This window comes from Carya illinoinensis, chromosome 9 (genome assembly GCF_018687715.1).
Source record: "Carya illinoinensis cultivar Pawnee chromosome 9, C.illinoinensisPawnee_v1, whole genome shotgun sequence".
In the NCBI taxonomy this organism is placed as follows: Eukaryota; Viridiplantae; Streptophyta; class Magnoliopsida; order Fagales; family Juglandaceae; genus Carya; species Carya illinoinensis.
Window position 1 is genome coordinate 33,034,691 of NC_056760.1, and position 21,623 is coordinate 33,056,313.

At 36.3% G+C, this 21,623-nt stretch overlaps 1 protein-coding gene across 1 annotated transcript; it reads right to left on the reverse strand.

Annotated features, from left to right (window-relative positions):
- Window positions 1-909: 909 nt before the first annotated feature.
- Window positions 910-18,318, reverse strand: LOC122276422 (histidine--tRNA ligase, chloroplastic/mitochondrial). The gene is made up of 11 exons (XM_043086112.1): window positions 17,877-18,318; window positions 17,692-17,787; window positions 9,002-9,090; window positions 8,709-8,838; window positions 7,808-7,900; window positions 6,929-7,003; window positions 3,640-3,757; window positions 3,268-3,410; window positions 2,328-2,456; window positions 1,289-1,452; window positions 910-1,201 (listed from the first exon to the last, which is right to left on the reverse strand). The coding sequence occupies exons 1-11, from the start codon at window positions 18,237-18,239 to the stop codon at window positions 1,063-1,065; spliced, it is 1,539 nt and encodes a 512-aa protein (XP_042942046.1). The 5' UTR covers window positions 18,240-18,318; the 3' UTR covers window positions 910-1,062.
- Between the last annotated feature and the right edge of the window lie 3,305 nt (window positions 18,319-21,623).

Genomic DNA, 21,623 nt, shown 5'->3' on the forward strand with positions numbered 1-21,623 from the left:
TACCCATCCCTATTGAAAGGAAGCTGCCATTGCGGTTTTTGTGTATTCCAACTGGTAGACCGCATTTCCAGCCAGGAGCTGTTGCTGTTGGAGATACATTGCATCTTGCTGTTGTCGGTTGATGAAAAACCTTCACTTCCTTAGCATGATGATCCTTGGTTAGGAGAAACAAAATCGAAGACGAATAGGGAGGTATGGATGGTGAGTCTAACCGGTGGCCCAAGGAGCTCGTTATGGGCGGTGCTGGCACGTGGGGAACATGGAGATCTAACACCACTAAGCCTTTTGCAACTCGGCGCAAAGGTGCCTTGATCTCAGGCGTTAATTCTTTTTTGGCAGCACTTCTCCCTCTACCTGATGGATCGGCTGCCAATGATTGTGCAATGGCACAGTGCTTGTAGATCGGGTCATTTCCAAGCTTGAGAACGAAAACCATTAAAAATAATTGAAAAAATAAGAAAAAATGGCGATATGGCAAGAGGAACGGGAAGAAGAGGGGCAGAGCACTCTAGGCCGACGGCAGGGCTTTTGACCTGGATTTGGTCTGGAATCTGGATAGAGGATGCAGATGATGAAATGATGCAGCTAGTCAAGTTGATGAGATAAGAGATTAACAAATATTAGTCCAGCATAATTGATTTTGTATTAAAAAAATCACATAATTGCTAACCAATTATATATGGTAGTTTTAGTAACAGTGATGCTAGAGACACTGAGAATATTTTAACGAGTAAGATCCTAGCAATTTTATCGCAATCTCAGATATACATGATCATGGTCGTATATGTAACGTGTAGCGCTATTTTTTTTTTTTTTTCTATTGTAATTACCCAACATAAATACACAAGCAGAATGGTTACATGTTATCAGCTGAATGTTTATAGAACACCATTTTTATCATTCACTCCATGCACAAAAATGAGTTGATTTCATTCATTTTTCTACTACAGACGCATAGAGAAGTACTAAATTTTCAAAAAATAAAAACAAAGGTTGAATCTAACTATCAAGAATAAAATAAAATAAAAAACAATACATAAATCCCAAAATCGTCAAATCTCGTCATTCTAGTTCATCTAGTTTGACTTCATACTGTTCACCAGAAGAAAGGATTTTGACGCTAACCATATCCCTTTGCCATTCTGAACTTCCAACCAATATTAGCCTCTGTGCATTTATCCGTGCTGCTCGTTTGAAAACCCTGAATAAAAAAATAGATAAACAGAACATCTGTCAGAAAAGGGTAGCAATTGGTATGAAAAGTGAAAACCTTAAAAAGAATGAGTACCATTTAAGCGGTTTGCTTTCCAAGACCAAATCAACACTTTGGCCTTTCTCCCTAAGTATGCTAGCAACTCTAGCAGCTGCCCCTTGGAGATCAACATCCAAAGCAGACACAATATTCTCTACTTCGAGATTGACTTCTGGTAGAAGTCCCTTGTCTTTGAGCAACTGTAATATCCCAATCCCCAAAAAAGGCCATATAATTTGTTAACCAAAAGAAGCAAAGACTAGGTATACACAGGAAAGAATAATTCAAGTAAATCAGGCCATGAATAAACGTTAATAAACAACAAAACGCATTGGTTCCTGTAGTTTATAAGGCTGTCCATTACGGGCTTAACTGACAAGCTGTTTTTTAAACTACTTAATTAAAAGGAAGAGACAGGTGGACGAAGTTATAAGCATAGGAATGTATTGCCAAGATTGTGGCTCATTGATTCCAAGTTGTCCTTCCTAACCTTGTTGATCCCCAGCACACCCAAGCTCACTCTGACACTATTACCTACAAGCTAATTTGCTTTTAGGAGATTCCTCTTCGTTGAGCCCCTAGACACTTGTGACCAAAGTACCCAAAAAAAAACAAATCTAACAATAAAATACATGAACAAATAAAAGTAACTATAGTGGTCATTTGATTCAAGTACTGTCTGATGTACAAAAATATGTGGGATGTGGCTTACATTCTGCAGTCCACATTCTCCTGTCAATGAATGTATGAATTAATAATATGACAAATATCATGTTAAGCGGTGGGCCAAGGTTAAAACCACAGTTACAGTTGATTAGAAAACAGTGGTACAGACATGGGGGTGCATCTTTTTGGTAAGTGCAACATATTCTGCCAGCACAAGAGTTTTCTTGCGTAATATTTTTTTGATGGCTAAAACGAAAGAAGAAGAAACAAATGCCAAAGGCTGGTTGGGGAACCATTTGATGGGAAAGAGGAGCAAAAGACTTGTTCTTGTGTAATTTAACGGCAGCCCATATTCGATTCATTAATCAGTACTCTACTGTAGGGTAAATTAATGAAAGGATGAACCTACTTCTATTATAACAGCATCACCAAATCCAAATCCACATGCAGGAAGGTCATCACCACCAAAAGTTGAGAGTAACCGATCATATCGCCCACCACCACAAATGGCTCGCAACTTTCCTTCTCTATCAAAACCCTACAGGGAAAAGATTAAAAACTCATTAGGATGAGGGGAAAACAAAAATTTAACCATTTTGATCGAGCTATACTACAGTCTTGTGTCTGTCTCGACTTTTGGTGAAAGAATATCAGCACAGTCACAACCCCAAGGACAAGTCTAATCTCAGTGACAAATAATGCCATGCATCCATGCCCATTCCATGTAAGGAAACACTATTCAACATTTAAGATAGAGGGAGGGGGTAGATCTATAAATTGGACTTGGTGTTTTGTTTTCTCCCTTACATGCAGGCTAGCAGCATACATCAATCTGTATCTTAAGAGGCTCATCTCTTTGCCACCTGAGCTTTCAAAATTTCACCATGAATTCTTGATCAGCCACTTACTTCATGCGTAAGCAAATGAAGGCATTGAGATATTTTAGTGCAAGGTCTAGGTACACAATAATTATGCTACAAGATCAGAACTCTACATATTCACTCATTTTTTTCTATTTTTCCCCTTCACTAGTTTCAGCACCAAGAAAAATAAGAATAAGCATTTGGTCAACGAGATGTTGTCCACAACTTTTAGCCCTTCTGTCCCGGACTATGGCCCCTAAGGCAGCGTTGTTATAGAAACATTAGTGCAATTTCTAGGTCACAAATTAGCTAATGAAGGTGATACATGCTTTTTTTGTCAGAGATTATCAAAACAATGGCTCTACGAGCAAGGTGTCACAATAATTAGTGGAACGAACTTATTTTAACTATCAACTTACCCCAAGGTGATATTCCTATTCAGACTAACGTAAAAGAAGAAAACAATTATAATAGAAAAAATCTCACCTCAAACACAATTCCTGTGTAGTAAGCAAGCCCACGTACAACAGATGCATCAAATTCAATCCATTCAGAATAACCAAACTTTTCAGCCAGGGAGAATAGCAGCTTTAGATCAGCAACGGCTTCCCCAGCACTTCCAAGTATTTCTACGTACACATATACAAAACATAATTAAAATCAATTATATCATTTCTGATGAGAGAACTTGTACATGTAAAGAAACCAATGGACGACTTCAGTTGGTTTTCTATTTCCAAGGCCACTGGTAAGGTGGAGAATATAATCGTTACAAAAAATTATTCATTTGAGTTTTTGCACTGTTATTTTGCACAAAAAAAGCTTCTGAATAGAATAACAGAAAACTCAACACCTAACCTTCCAATTTTGTCAATGACTTGATGGAAAGAACTTGCAATAGCTCCTCAACAGCCTTTTCTGATACGCCAGCAGATTTCAACTCTTTCTTTATCTCATCCATTGGAATCTTCTCTATCTGTATCCAGATAAATATAACCACCACCACCCCCCCCCCCCCCCCCCAAAAAAAAACCAAAAAAAAAAAAAAGAAAAAAAAAAGAAAAAGAAAAACACACACACACACAGAAGAAAACAATTAAAATTTGTAGAAATAAGCATCTTAAAATCAAGGAGAGACATGTCAAAACATGAGAAATCATGGTTTTGCTGGCTGTTTGATGCTGCTGTCATTCTGTCAGGTTTCTGACAGCACGTGTTTGCTCTGCTTATGGTATCACAGTAGCATGCATAGTGATCTGTAAACACTTTTTGACTCGGGCCATATCTCATAGAAGAGAGCTTACACTTCTAGGACTCCATTAGGGGTTGTAATTACACAGACTCACTACATATTAGGAATTTGGTAGTATTATGACATGAACCATGCAAGAAAGTTCATGAGATTGAGACCACACTCACCTAAGGTGGCTGGCCACTCTTATGGCTGCAATCAAGCATCCTAAATTCATTCCTTGCAGTAAAACATACACAGCAGTGGTCCATAAGAGGCATCATCACATAGCTTGAAATTCACCAAAGGAGTGCATATGTTTCTGGGAATTTCCTACTTTAAAGTTGCTGTAACATAGGGTGAATCAAAACTGAACTCTTCTATCCTCAACCTGGACAGTTGAAGTAGAGAGGGATTCAGTGCATGTATCTGAAGAGAATAACACAAGTAATAGAAAGGGATTCTCTAGTTTGTTCCTTACCTTGGTTGCAGCAGATTTTTAGGAGACTCCTTTGAATCTCTTAGCAATGAACTCAAGAGTTTGACTTGGAAAGTGGGGCGATACAGAGGAGAATTAGTGGCATTAGGCTCCTATGCACTTAAATTTGAAAACTTAAGTGAATAGAGTGGGAGTGGCTGCACTGAGTTATTGGCGGCTGAAGTCTCTTGGCTTCCCTTGGGAGTGCAGATGGGTTAAGAAGAGAACTAAGGATATCTAGGAATTTCTTGGAGGCTGGTAGCACGAGCAGAATCTAGGGTTTTGTTGCTGAAGGTTTTCTACTTTGTAAGCTTCTGGTTGTTAGGAAATAGGTTGCAGCTTTTAGGTCAAATCTAATCGGGAGGGGCAGCACAAGTGCATGGGGCAGCTTTTGTTTGTTAATAGGGAGACTGCTAGGGTTGGGGATGCTCGGGGAATGAGATGAGATGAGAAATCTGTGAATAGCAGTGAAATGGCTCAAGTTATGATGTTTTATGGGGTGTGGGGAAAGGAGGGAGAAAAAGTTGAATAAAATATTATTAGAATATTCTTTTTCAATATTAGTTTTGTTGTAGGATTTGAAAGAGTTGAATTGTTTTTTGTGTTTTGTTTGGAAGTTTTGGAAAGTTGTAATGATTAGGTAATAATTAGATGCAAAAGGTGAAAATTTGAAATGAATAGTGTATGTTTGAGTCGTATTTGAATGTTGAGATGAGATGAAACCATCTCAACATCCAAACAACCCCTTATAAAAGGGCAGCAGCTAGGGTTTCACTTGGGTATAAAAGACTTTGAGGGTTTCTAGACCTAAGGGGTGAGATATGGGAATAGGGGTTGCTGGTCAATCCTGGCAATCCCTTATTTCGATTTTTTATTAGAAACATACTATAGTTTCTTGGACAAAGGTGGTAGCCTTACAAAGGTGGTAGCCTTGATTTTAGGAGACAAATCTAGAAATTTAAATGGAAGTTAAGGCTGGAGGGGCCAGCAGCTCTGGATTGGGAGAAGAACGTAAAATTTCAGGGTGATTCTACAAAGGATCCTCATTGATTTGGAAAACTTTCCTAAAACATATATGAGAAGTCAGCAGCCTCGTGGTAGACACCTTAAGTGAGTGTGCTCTCAATCTCATGAACTTTCTTGCATGGTTCATGTCATAATACTACCAAATTCATAATACGTAGTGAGTCATGTAATTGCAACCCCAAGTAGTCGTAGAAGTCTAAACTCTCTTGTATGAGATATGGCCTGAGTCAAAAGCATGCACAGGAGATCAATATACATGCTACTGTGACACTATAGCCAGGAGACACAAAATACATGTTGTCAGAAGCCTAACAGCAGCATCAACCGCCAACAAAACCATGCTTTCTTATGTTTGACATGTCTATATGTAAGGGGCAGAGCCAAATCACATGCATACCACCCACACACAGCATGTAGCATGTTTTTAAGTGTAGTTTCATAACTCAAAAGCCAGATTTCCTAAAAGGTAAAAGTTTCAGCATATTGAGCATGAGCATAAGCAAACATTCCCCAAACCAAGATTTCTTGCATAATTGACATGTTATATTTGAATCAATTACTGTTGTATGATCACATGGCATAAAGAGACCAGAAAATATAAGTTTCTGAAAACCATATGGTATACCGACATGTAGCATGCATGATTCCTTGAAAGCTGTCAAAATCTCTCTAAAGCTTTAAAATGGGATGCTGTTAACATCTCCAAATGGCTCTAGAAGTCAAATTTTAGCATGCTAGCATTTTTTTTGCCCAAATGCTAGCATGCACGGAGTATATTAGATGCATAGAATGACTTTGCAAAAGTAAAGCCTAAGGTTAAGTTATGTTGAATGATCCACATGCTATATATATAAGTATAATTATGCATGAAGATTTCCAAGGTAAAGCCTAAGGTTAAGTTTTGTTTACATTATGATGTGCAATTTACTAAGGTATTAGATTCACCTGTTATTTGTATTTATGCTTTAATGTCCCAGGTGATGATGATGTGGACACCAAGCAGGAGGGAAAGAAAAAGATGTACTTTAACAGTCTAGATCTTACAAATAAGTGTTATTGCCACATAGGACTACGTTTTATGCCATCATGTCATTACATTAAGTTATACAAGACATTTTCATTTTAAGCTATTGTATGATTCAATAAGATGACCAAAGTTTTTATGATGTCGAATCTCCTTACTGTTGTAAAGTTATGTACATTCATAATACTCCTAACTCACGGGAAGGAGTGTTACAATTTAATGTAATCCAAATAATTTTATTGATAGCTGAATACTTTCTTCTTCTTTTTTATTGATAGCTGAATATTTATAACATCATGAGCAGCACTAAAACACGACAGAATAGCAACATGCTCTAATTTTCAAACGAGCAGTCACATACTGAAGCTTACAACCTTGCATAGCTCACCTTGTCTATAATTATGCAAACCTTGGCGAATAGATTTTCAGGTATAGAGTAGCACCTCAATACTTCTTGTAAAACCTGTAATAAAGGGGAAAAGTTCAGATAATAATTAACATATTCAGTCATCAACTCCACCCCCAAAGGAATTTTAAAAAAAATTAAAGCCGAAATTGTTCAAACCAGATGCAGTAGTCCACAGTGGGAGGAAAATTTGTAAAATCAATTTCACTTGAGGCTCACTTTAGATGGGGCTGACTTATATACCAAAACTGTGCAAGAAGTTGAGAACAGCATAGACTTGCATATAAAGGTGGACCAGTTATGGTAAGGTGTTTAATTTTAAAGGCTCAAGTCAACAATGTAACTCTTATTGCCACTTTATCCAATAGCTTAAAACAATGACATTATCCCATTCAAGTATTATTCACCCAAAGAGAATCCACAGTAAGAAGTAATATAATACCTTGCCTTCTAAGTAGGTGCATGAGTTGTTAAGACACTTACAATTGTGTCTCTTCACAATAAGAAATAGTCAAGCAATTACGGATCAAGAGAAAAAAAAAATAGTCAAGAAACTGAAAGTAACTATAGTTCATTGCAACTGAAGCTTGAAAACTAATTCCAAATGTCTTGAGAAGTATTCCATAATACAAAGACTTTTATTTTAATTTTTTTTTTATGTCAGTATTACAAAGTTTTGACAATAGTTCCCAGCAATTAACAATAGTTCATAGTTTCGTATTAGAACAAAAGTGGATTCATAAATGTCTTGAAAAGAATTAAGTAATACAATGACTTTGCAAAAGCAAAGATAACTTCCAAAAGTATTATGTTACTGTTAAAGACGTCTGATTGCCCATGCACAGAAGGAATTGTTTGCACCTTTCGGCTGGAAATCTTGAATCCAACGTCTGATGCAGTAATTCCAATTCGCTTGAAAAAAGTGACAATAGATGAAATAAGTTCTGCCTCAGCCTGTATCAAAACAACATGATATCAAGCTTGGCAAAGAAATGAATATGTAACTGCATTTGGAGGGCTTAGATGAGAGATTTGGATAATAACATCAATATAAATTACTTGATTGAAGTTTTCAAAGAGGCTTTAAAACATCTAAGCAAAATATAGAGTGAATCAAAGACAAAGGTACTCAAACAATATCACAAACAGAAAAATGAAGAATTTGAATGACAGCCTTCACCTACTTGTCTCAAACTCACATATAGTAGCAAAGTAATAACCATCCATGACTAAACAAAAAATATATTGGTAAGAACAATAGGTTTAGCCCAAGTATACGCATACTTCTAGTCATGAACGTGTTTCTCATGGAACTTCATACAATGGTGATGGATGATGATCTATATAATATACATTCTAACTTCGTGAGGATATGAAGCTGGTTCATGGAAGACTACATTGGATTATAGGCTTATAGTTTGCAATTGGATGGAAAACTTTTAGGGGAAGGAATTTGGATAATTTGATTGTTTTAAGCTGTTGGATAAAGTGGCAATCCGATTTAAATTGTTTAGAAATTATGATGTTTCTGTAATCCAGTCCACCCTTACATGAAAGTCTATTCTGTTCTGACAGCTTTTGTTATAATTCATAATTTTTTATTTCCAAGAAGTTGCAAATTAAAGTCGTATTATCATGGTTAAAAACTTTCAAAACTAAATATCCAGTGTACATAGAGGCCAACATTAGTTAAGTCGGTGGAGGGGAAAAAAAAGGAGCCAGCACAGAAGTTCATAGAGTATGTCAAGTCAGCTGCCCCTACCATAACGTCAGGTACACCAATAATATCCATATTCCACTGATAGTGCTCACGACGCCTTCCTCTCGTCATTCTCTCATAACGCCAACACTGTCCTATAGCAAACCATTTCAATGGTAGAGAGAGAGATTTTCTGGACAAGAAAAAAGATGGAGATCAAATTCTGGCATCTGTACCTGGATACAAAATCCATAAGTAAATAATATATATAACAAAATTTCCAGACATCAAATAAAGATGATGAAGATTATGCATTGCTTTCATGTAAAATGCATCTGCCGAGTCAGGATCAGTACCCTTTCTGTATCACCAGCCTTGCCAACGAAGGAGTGAGCTCTGGCCTCAATGCAACGCGACGATTTCCCCGATCTTCAAAACAGTATAGCTGCACAATGAAAGAGTTTTAGTTTAATGTGAGGTTTGGATAGTGAGATGAGATCAGATGGTTTTAAATAAAAGTTAAAAGTTGAATAAAATATTGTTAGAATATTATTTTTAATATTATTATTATTTTGGGATTTGAAAAAGTTGAATTGTTTATTATATTTTGTGTAGGAATTTGGAAAAATTATAATGACGAAATGAGATAGGTTGAGAGTGTTTGTGTATCCAAACCTAGCCTAAAAGATCTCAATAGTGACTCTTTCCAGAAAATCGAGAATCAAATGCTTAACCAGAATCACAAAAATAGAAACAAGCACACAAAAGTGAGGGAAAGTTCGCTTGATATACACCTATAAAAAAATAGCTCACTTGATTTACAAACTTTGAGTTGGTTAGTCTTTAACCATTCTAGAGGAGATGATCTTGATTGGCTAACATGTGTTTGTGTTCTAAAAAGGCTTTGAAGCTTTGTAGGATCAACTATTTAGCATTAGTTCACATGGACAAAAAGATTACGTTCTATATATACTAAGGCATGGGATTGTATACCTCTTCCAGACGGCTCTTCCACATGGTCTACAACTGAGACATTTCACAATGGTCAAGAATAGATAGATGCACACTATCAAAGCCTAATCCTAAAATGTCTCTCCAGGCTATGTTCAAATCACTTTCCCATTATTCTAGATTGTGGGGGCATTCAAGGGGGATTGAAGATACTTAAGGCCCTATTTGGTTTCACAGATAGTCTCAACCCATTTCATCCCATCTCATCTAATCTCAACATCCAAACACAAACACTTTAATTTCAAATTTTCAACTTCTCAACTTCTTCATCTAATCATTTACCTAATCATTAAACCTTTCCCAAACTTCCAAACAAAATAAATCAACTTTTTCAAATATCAAAACAAAAATAATATTAAAAAATTCTTTTCTAACAATATTTTAACTTTATAATATTTTCATTTAACTTTTTCTCTCATTTCCCAAAACCTTATAGAACATATTAACTCAAACCATTTCACTACCATCCACAAACTATCTCGCTGCTATTCACAGATTTATCATCTCATCTATGTAACCAAACAATGCCTAAGTTCGAGAACGTGCAACTGAAATCTAAAAGCATTGCTAACAAAATCAAGTAATAGTGATCTTCTTACCTATATCAAGGAACCCAAGTTATATCATGGCTTGCAGACTAAAGGAATTGAGACTTGAAATGTTGGAATGAATTAATCTTTGGCAATGGGAAATGTTAGAGAATTCATTTTTGGAGTACACGGCTTGGGTATGGAGGACACGAATGCTGTCAGAAGCCCGCAGAACTGATAAAATTCAGGTGATTATAGGTCTTCAAAGGGTGAGCCTAATGGAGGAGATTTCTTAGAGGCAAAAATAGAAGGCCTTATGGCTGAAGGAGGAATAATCCCCTTTACAATATAGTGGTGGACTCTGTAGCCTCATCAAACCCATTTGAATGGTACAATCCACTTCTCTATATTGATGAATGGTACGATACAACCATAGGCTTCTTCAACAATTCCCAAGGCATGAGACAAGGTGAACCCTTCTCTCCATTACTTTCTGTTATAGTTATGGAAGCTCTCAGCAAAATGATTTCAGGCACATCTGGTGGCTTCCTTTCTAGATTTTCAGTGCTAGACACAAACACAAGCACATTGGATATTTCCCACCTCCTACTTGCAGATAATACCCTTATTTTCTGTGGCGCTAACTTTTTTTTTTTATAAGTCATTTCATTGATATAAAGATAGGCATAACCCAGGTAACTGAAAGTATACATGTGAATACACCTATTTAAGAACTAGAAACAGTTACAAGGAAATCATGGAAGCTAAGACTATTCAAATCTAAAGCAATGGCCCACAAAAATAAACTCTTCCAGAAAAAACTCCTAAACTATTCCAAGGAGTGCTCATAATTCTCAAAAAGTCTCTCATTTCTTTCACACCAAAAAATACATATAGGAGCCATTTTCCACACAGCTGCGATCTGTGGTGTCCCAGTGATCCTTCTCCAACTTGCTAACAGTTCAACCACCCTACCGGCATTACCCATGCTATTCCCATTCTGCTGAAAAAGTAATTCCAGATATCTCAAGCAAAATCACAATGTAAAAGTAGATGGTCCACCGTTTCACCACTATTGCTAACAAATCCCTCTTTCGTTTTCTGTGGCACTAACTATGACTATAATTGAACTTTGAGGGCATTTTTATTGTGTTTTGAAGCTACTCCAAGCTTGAAAGTGGGACCTAGCAAAGTCCAAACTAATTCCGGTAGGAAATGTTCCTAGTATGGAAAACTTGACTAGCATCCTGGGGTGTAAGGCATCTTCCTTCCCTTTGAAACAGCTTGGCCTTTTGTTGGGTGTCTCTTAAAAGTCGAAGGCTATTAGGGGTGAGGTGATTGAAAGAATGGAGCATAGATTAGCCAGTTGGAAGAGGTTGTCCTTGTCCAAAAGTGGTAGGATTACTTTAATCAAGAGCACATTGTCCAACTAAACATATTTCTCGTGCTTATTTCCGCTCCCCACTAAGGTGGCCAACCACATAAAGAAGCTTCAATGTGATTTTCTATTGGGTGGGATGGAGGATGAGATCAAATTCCACCTAGTGAATAGGGCCACAGTATGCACTCCAATTTCAAGAGGGTTGTGTGTTTGAGACTTGTTCATCTTTAACCAAGCTCTATTGGGGAAATAGTTATGGCAATACCAACTTGAAAGTGGGGCTTTGCATGGGTTATGCCAAAGAGGGTAATAGATTTACTGTATTGCTGGCAAAGGATTGGAGGGAATCGGCAAATAGCCGCTATTTGGAAGATGGTGCCGCTTTGTGGTGCACATGGAACAAAGGAAACGGGCGCTGCTTTGAGGATAGGGAACGCTCTCCGGCTGGATTTAGGGATTTTTTCTTTCATACACTGTTACTATGGGCCTCCTCTATTGTATTGAACGGAATGAGTTTTAATGACTTTTATGCTACTTTCCGTAGCACGTAGCTTGTAATTAGGCTCTTTCTTGTATACTTCCTGTATACTCGGGCTTTGCCTTTTTACGTGGATCAATAAAATCTCTTTTTACCTATCAAAAAAAAGTGGGGCTTTGTAAAAGGCAATCATATATGCAAAATTTGGCGGCGCTTGAAGTGGATGGTGTTCAAATGAGGTACATCGACCACACAGGCTATGGCTTTGGAAGCTGTAACATCCCGACCCCAAAAGCGTGATTTTATTATTGTTGTTGTTGTTGTTGTTGTTGTTAATTTTATCAAATATGTTTTGAGGTAGCAATTTGTTTTAAATAGGATTTCTCTACTGTTAAGCTATACGCCCCTTTTATTTTTTTGATTTCAAAGTGAGTAGTTTCTAATTTGAAACTAACTTTCAACTCAAACACTCCAAACTCTTATCCTCTCAGTGTTTCTTTCCTCGTGGGAGTAGTTTCCCAAAGTCTAGTCAAATTCAAACAACTTCCAACTCCAAACTTTATCCAATCCCCTAAAGACTCACATTATTTTCCCTCCCCCTCCTCTATGAAAATCCCATGAAACCCTCAGATTAATCACACAAAAATCTAGTTTACACAGAGAGGAAAAACTCGCAAGCATAGGCTTAATTTTTTGCCAACCACCACCGACCACCCTAGGAAGTCGGAGCACCACCGACGGTGCCAGATACTACCGGCCAACCTTGTGTCGTCGCACCCACTCCCTCAGGTAAGCCACTGTCGTCGCACACACCCTTCCTCCCCCTCGGTTATTTGAGTTTTCAGTTTCTCTCTCTCTCTCTCTCTCTCTCTCTCTAGATTGTGCCACCGCGACTAGCACCTAGACCCACAATCGCAATGGGTCACCTTCTTCTTTCGGTCAATTTGTTGCAAGCCACTCCCGTAAGCTGCCTTGTTCCTTTTAATTGTTATGTTTCAAACTTCCCAAAAAGCCCCTCCAATGTTTCCATAATTACATATATGCCTTTGACCCTTGGCCTCTATTCTCCTTGGCCAAATTCTTTAATTTATAATGGGCCTTTGGGCTTTAAGCCCATTCGAACAAGAGCTTTCTTTTTAAGGGCCTAGCTTTTAAATGAACCTATTAGGCTTGGTTTTAACTGGACTTGTTTAATTTGGGTGTGCTTGTTTTACCATATTTCAGAAAATAATTTATTACTCTTAAGTAGGTTAATTTTATAAACTAGCATATTGTTTTAATGTGAGTTGATGGTGTTTTACAAAAACTGTTTTTAGTGTTTAAGTGAACAATTTTCTTCAATTGGCCTTGGGCCTTCATATTTTTAAAGGGTTTTAAAGTATACCTTTAGTCTATTATTTTCATTAATATTGTAATTGTCTATTCTATTTAACTATGTTTTTAATAAGATTATTAAGTTATATTTTTTAGATAGAAGCTAAGGAATATGTTATGAGTTTTGAATAATATTATTATGTAGTAATCTTAGGGTAATTAAATTATCTCTATATATGATTTTTAGTATTTAGAATGATACGACACCTCTTTCTAGAAAAGTTAGTAACGATTAGTGCCTCTTATAGGTTACAAGCTACGACATCAATTGTGGAAGCAGCGCTAAGAGGTTATTAGTATGATCATATAATGGCATGTGTATTGTAAATGTTCTAATCGTATATGAAAATATAATGTTTGTCTACGCTACACTACGAGCTAAGTCAATGTTAGATTCCTTTCACGATCTTCAATGAATTATGAAATTATGCTTGTATGAATGAAATTGTTGTTTGATGGAGTGAATGTTACAAAAATCACAAGGAAGCCATGAAATGTTCATGTAGTAATTTAAGTCAAGTGTGCCTTGTAATAAAATAGCTAGATTATGTATTCCATGTTCTTGTAGTACTTAGATCATGTATGCCACGTTCATTTTGTGATTAAATCATATATGCTATGTATTGTCATGAAGTATTTAGATCAAGTATGTCATGTAAAGTTCATATAGAACTCAGAGCATGTATGCCACGGAATATTTATGTTTAGATCACATTATGCCATGTCATGATATGTTATGCTATGTACAAGTATATGTCATGCTATAAAAGTTCATGAATAGCAACAAATTTCTCATGCATTAAGAAAGATAAGATGTTAAGAGTGACACGGACCTAAGCATATTCACCAAAGGTTATAATAAGGGTGACACGAACCTAAGCGTGTTCACCACAAGTTATGATAAGCAGTGCCACGAATCCAAGCGTGGTTCACCATATGTTAAGTGAAACATAGACCTAAACATGTTTCACTCCATGATATGTTAAAGAGTGACACAGACCTAAACGTGTTCACTACAAGTTATGATAAGCGGTGTCAGGGACCTAAACGTGGTTCACCATATGTTAAGTTAAGCACGGACCTAAGCATGTTTCACTCCATGATATGTTAAAGGGTGACACAAACCTCAACGTGTTCATCACAAGTTATATTAAAGGGTGACAAGAACCTAAACGTATTCATCACAAGATATGTTAAGGGTCACACAGACCTAAACGTGATCATCACAAATTATGTTAAGGATAACATGAACTTAAACATGTTCATCACAAGTTATGTTAAGGGTGACACGGACCTAAGCTTATTCACCACAAGTTATGCTATGCAGTGCCACGAACTCAAACGTGGTTCACCTTATGTTAAGTGAAACATGGAATCAAGCATGTTTCACTTCATGTTATGACAAGTTATGCGGTGCCACGAGCTCAATCGTGGGTCACCATATAATAAGTGAAAGACAAGATAAACAAATCATGATTGTTAGAAAATGCATGAAAACGGTCATTTATGCATTCACGTTACATGTTTGTCATGATTATGTATTATTCCGCTCATGTTAATGATGAATAGATATGCTATGTGAATTTGTGACGATATATGTATATATTAAATTAAGTTGTGTTTACAGTATGATTATGAATCTGTGATGATATATGTATGTTATGAAGAGTCTTTCAAAAATTGAGTCTACTCTAAGCTAAGTTATATTTTGCGGTATGATGTGCTATTTACTAAGTATTAGACTCATTTTTGTTTTTTTTTCTATTTCATCCTACGTTTAACTATCACAAATGATGATTGTGAGGACGCACAGCTGAAGAGCCAGGAGTAGATCTAGTGCATGGACATAGTTTTCTTTTATGTTATTTGAATAAAAAGTCACACGTAGGTTTAGTTCATGTCTTTAGTTTACGTTTTAAAAACAGTTATGTTCAGTTTAGTTGATGTTTTAATAAATGGAGTATTTCAGGATATGAATCTCTTTACTGGGTACTATGCTATGAATGTTAGTAATATCTTTATCCTACGGGAAGGGGGTGTTACAGAAGCATATAAGAGGATGGGGTACTTTGTCAAGATATAAATCACCTAGAGGCAGGAGATGAGTCCAAAATCAAATTTGGTATGATCTATAATGCAAATAAGGTCCTTTGGGAAGTTTATCGGCAAAGGTATGGAATTGCATGGGTCTATGAAGCTTCAATGGTGGATCTTTTGGAGCCTTCAAGTGGCTCTACTCAATTAAAGGTTAATTTTGTTATCCCTGCACAATATTGGGAAGTTAACACCTTCACAGAGTTTTACAGCCTTTTTACCCTACAAAAGGGAGAGTGGGAGATGCAAATGTACTTTGGTGCCCTTCTAAGAAATGGAGATTTACCATTTGTTCATTCTTTCAGTTCCTCACCATACAAAATACTAGGTCTTTCCCTTGAAAGAGTATTTAGGTGATGAAGGCACCTCTAGAAGTAGCCTTCTTTGAATGGATTGCTTGCTTAGGAAAGATTCTCTCCAGTTACAATCTAAGGAAATGCTAGATCATTGTGTTGGATTGGTGTTGTAAATGCAAAACGTGTGGGGAGAGCTGACCATCTACTACTACATTGCGAGGTAGTCATGACTCTATGGAATGATTTCTTCGCTAGAGTGGGACTAGCATGGGTGGCGCCAAGAAGATTGGCTTACTTTCAAGCACAGTATATTACTATCACATCAGTGGTTCCCCTTGTGGCAATAGAATGTAGGACCGGTGCACAACCTCACACACAAGATTAAGTGTGTTGGTTAGTTAAATAATTTAGATCAATCAGATAATTTAGATAAGTCAAGACAAATCATTCATGTCATAAGCATACATATGATAAGTCATGATTTTTAATTCTCTCAAACATGAAATGTATTATAAAAAGTCTTATGTTTATTATGTTTACGTTCTGATGGATTTTTTACTGAATTTTCAATTCATTTTAGTTTTGTTTTATACTTTTTAACCACCCCTAGTGAGAATATTTATGAAGATAGAGCTGCAGGACGAGATTTGACCCAAGGAGGCGTGGCATAGGCCTAGATCAAGCACAAATCCTTTAAGTTATGAATTTGAAAGTACAATGTTCAAGAAATTTTAATAAATGCTTCCGCGTATTCTATTTTATGATTTCAATATTTTGAACGATTTTTTAGACAAGTTCAGTAGAAGTACACCCATTTCCCTCGATTTTCTAAAAATGATGTCTTTCTTAACTCTAGGGGAGTGGGTTGTTACACTCCCAAAGCTAATTATTCCCATCCAAGCAATACTAAGTAGGGTTGTAATTGAGTCAAACCAAGCTCGTCTTTGCCTTGCTGAGCTCAACTTGACTCAAAATACTCGAACTCAAGCCCAAACTCGAAATTTTTATTTATTCTTTGTTCAAGCTCTACTCGGTAGCTTAACTCCCAACTTGAGCTCGAGCTCGTCCTACAAATGAGCTCAAGTTCAGCTAGAATTGTTTGTTTTTAATTAATAAATTAGATAAATAAAAAAAAATAAAAAATCCAATATTAAATTTGTACAACTAACATTATTTTAAAAATTTTTAAATAATTAATATCTAAACAATTGATATTTATCAATAATAACAATATATTATATGCCTACATATATTATTAATACATATACATAATATGATAGTATATATCTATTTTATATATAGTTTTCACATGTTAGTAAATAAAATTATTAAATCTTATCGACTAATTAATGTGCAAATTATAAAATATAGCTATAAAGTATATTCAATATATATACATAAGTAATTAGATTACATATTATATATTTAATTATAAAAGTGCTATGCTTATATTATTAGCTAATAAATATATATACATATATGTACATATACATATGTGTATGTAAATATTTATCAATATATGGATGAGCTCTAATCTAATCGAGCTAACAAGTCAACTCGGATATAAACGAGCGAGTCTTAACAAACCTTAATCAAGTCAAGTCAAGTTTTGTGTCATTTTACTAATCGAGCATATATCTGCTTTCAAGGAAGAACTTTTTTTTTCACGAGTCGAGTTCAATTAAAATTTAACCGGATGAGTACCGAACAGGCTATCAAACAAATTGGTTCATTTACAGCCCTAATGCTAAGTGATGAAATAGACAAAAAAAGTTGTTGCCCAATTTCCAGCAAGTACGTAGGATAACTGGTAGGAAAAAAAAAAAAAAAAAAAAACATGTTTCAAAGAATTAAACAACAACAACGTATAGCAGAGACTAACCTGATCCCTAATCTCCTCCCCGGCTTTTCTAATGAACAATGCCTCTGACTCTAGCACCGGAAAATCAACTTCCTCGAACCCAAACAATAGCGAAACCTAGATTACGTTCACAAAAATTCATCAGCCATCTCTAATTAAATATAAACATACATATATACAGAGTCACACATGTTTCGAAACCCAACTTCTCGAAAGATGCGAAAGAGCCAATTGCGGAGGCGCATTTCCTCGGGGGGGAAGTCCCTGGTTCCCCTGGGAGGATTGACGTCGATCCTCCGCACGTCATCGGTGGTTGGCGGCGCAGAAAGCGCACCGGGCCTATCTCTCCCACCGCCATTGTCGTCAGTAGACTGCGTTGTCGCGGCGGACGATAAAGACGATAGGTTTCTACGGTTTATCGGAAATGGCGGTTTGGGTATAGGAAATCTTTGAATGCTATTGAAGGTAAAAGATGGAGATGAGCAATGGGGGAGGGAGAGAAAGAAGGGCTTGAGGTAGAGATTAAGGCGGGGATGGAGGATAAGGAGCGAAGAAGGGTTTGCAGGCATGGTAGTGTGAAGATTGTGGCAGAGAGGGAAGTTGCGAGCGGGAGCGCACTCGCAGGCTTTGGAACTTGCAGGGCCCCTTCCGCTTATTTGCCACGCGGGTTATGGTGGTTTTCTTGGGCCTTGTGAATTTGCTCGGACCAGCCCACCTCGTTTTCGAAAGCCTCCCATTTTTCCATCATTATTGTCTAGAATTCTTCTTTATAAAATATGTAAAAGATAATTTTAATGAATGTAATATGAATTTAAATTTTGACTATTTCATTTATATAAGTCTCCACGTTGGAATAGCTAGTTTTTTATTATATAACAATAAAATAATATAAGATGAATTTGACTTTAACTATTCACATCAAATCTCCACATTGGATTATCTATTTATTTATTATATAGTAATGAGTAATTAATAATTTAAAAAATATTTGATTTATTTAATTATTAATTTATTTTATTTTATCATATTTTATTATTTAATTTAAAGAAACTGATGGAAGTTTATGGATGTAAATGGAGAGAAGAGAGAGTGTGTTATAAAAAATAATAAAATAAATATTTGGTTTGTAAACAATAGATATCAAATTCCGTATTCTCTTTACAATTATTATAGCTAAAAGCTACAAAGTTTGCTATTGACTAATCCATTGCAAGTGAATTTTCTGTCCAATAGTTATAAAGTACAATTTATTTTAGATATAGATAATCCGATAAGAGTGCTCTAATAAGTTAATAACAACAAGTTTAGAGTATAGATTCTCATCTAATCTTATTTTATCTCATCTTATTTTATTCTTAAATATAATTTAAATATAAAATTTTTAAATTAATCATTACAATATTTTAATTTTATAATATTTTTTATTCAATTTTTTCTCTCTCCTTTCCCAAAACTTAAAAAATACTTAATTCAAAATATCTCATTACTATTCACAATTATCTTACTATTATTTATAAAATTCTCATATCAAACCTGTCCTAAATATGATAGTATTTACTTACAGTATATTATAATATTGATTTGTTATTTTTGAATAAAAGTTAAAAGAATATTAAGCGATGATTGGGGCATGAGTTGAAGCACAAATGAGGTGAAAGCATCTTATACAATCATATGAGATCTCGTATCCAAATTATATGCAAGACACAAAATCATCTCATCTCACATTTCTCAACTTGTGCATGCTCTATTTAACTAGAAGACTCTTCACTGATTATAGACTGAACATGTCCCCTTCTCATGAGTCAATCCCTCATCCTGACATCAGTCTCTTTCCCCCTCTTTCATATAGCTCAACCTCCCTCCTCCCTTTAAGAAATTTTTGCTCCCTGTCATTCCCTTCTTCCAATCTTCTTTCATCCATTTCAGTGAAGGACAATGCCAGACAAAATCATAGTAACCCACACTCCTCCTTTGTGGCGTTCGTGCAAAATCCAACACCCCACATTCCAAATTTCAATTCCCTATATTTCAGTAACTCACACTTGCTCCCATCTCGATACATCTGCAACATTTCATTCCTTTGCCATGGGAATGGTCAGCTTTAACCTAGCTTCAGGTCGTGCAAATCTCTAACCCTAACTTGCCCATTGTGTATTTTCTTTCATAATTCAAAATGTTTTGATTTGTAGCACTATTCAATAGGTCCAAGCAAAACCCAGCTCAGAACCGGAATCAAACCAAGGCCGAAACCCAGACCCACCCAATCCAGGTACAGGTTTAAAAGGTCAGGTACACATCACTAAACCCTGATGTTAATACAAACAGTTAAATCTCTTAACATATGCTAAGACCAGCGCACTCTCAATGATCTTCCAAACTCTTTCAAAGAATGTTGTTGCATAATCGCTATCATCAAGATGTCACACACATATTAGATTTTTCTTTAGATCCAGAACGTGTTTGACTTGATGTAAAGTCCACACACTCCTATTTGGACACATCACCCACTCTCACTATATCCAGTGCCTCTCCATTAGCCGTATACATCTTCTCAAAATCACCAGTAAAATAATTCTACATGATCTCTCAATGAGAGGTGATATTAAACGAAGCCCCTAAATCCAACACCCAATCATCAATCAGACTGTGCACTGCAAGAGTTGAGGCATCATGTATTTCTCCAGCCACTACATTCATTGCATCATCCTTAGCACTTTCTTGATTCCTGTAGTTTCTTTAGATGTGGCTCGGCTTGCCACAACTCTAGCACGTGATTTACTACCCAGATCTCATCTTGCTCTTCCCCCTGCTCTTGGAGCTTAACCTGTCATATCCTCTGCCTCAATTGTCAACATTCAAGGTCGATCTCAAACCCAAGAACTCACCCAAGTGTCTTCTACATACCTCTTCAGCAAGGATCATGTCATGTACGTCATCTTAGTTTAGTATCATCTTGCTAGTTGAACTACTCACAGCCATCCTCATGGCCTCCTAATTATTTGGTAGTGATGTCAACAGAATCAACGCTCTGATCTCATCATCAAATTCAATCTCTATAGAAGATAGTTGATTTGTGATCGTATTGAAATTCATTCAAGTGTTAGGTCATAGACATACATTCTGACATCCTCAGATTGAATAATTTATTATCAAGTGCACTTTGTTATTCGTTGATAGGTTTTCATACATACCTAAAAAAACCCTCATGAGATCCGCTATAGTTTTCTCCTTAGTAACATTGTGTGCCACTATTCTGGACAAGGTCAACCGAACAATCCCCAGAACCTATTAATCTAACAGGGTTCACTCAGCATCATCCATGCTCTCCGGCTTCTTTCCTAACAATGAACAATGAAGCCTCTTCCTATAAAGATAATCCTTAATCTACATCTTACAGTACCCAAAATCAATGTCGTCGAACTTCTCGACCTCGGGTGCTTTCACTTTGTCTCTAGTCATTGTTCTCCGTCAGATCTGACCTTGGCTCTTGAAACCAGTTGTGCAAAATACCCACACCAATGATGGAAAGCAAATAAAAGCAAGCAATGATAAAAAATCACATGATACAAAATTTACGTGTTTCGGCAGCTTGCCTACCTCTATAAAGCTACACAAATCTTATTAACTAGAGGAAATTACAATCACTAAATCTCAACTCACACTTTCTAGAGCTTTTGCTCTCTCACACAAGATATGCACTATTTGACTATTGTTCTTCTAAAATTATGCTAAAAATCATATACAATAAGTCAAAATATCACACACACACACACACACACACACACACACACACACACACACACACACACACACACACATATATAAATGACACTGGGTTTCCTAATATAGCAAATATTGGGTCCTTTGCTTAAGCGGCTTGTCGAACTTGCATCGAGCGAACAATTAATCAACATTGGCTCGAGCAGGGTGTTGAGCGTGACTCGAGTGAA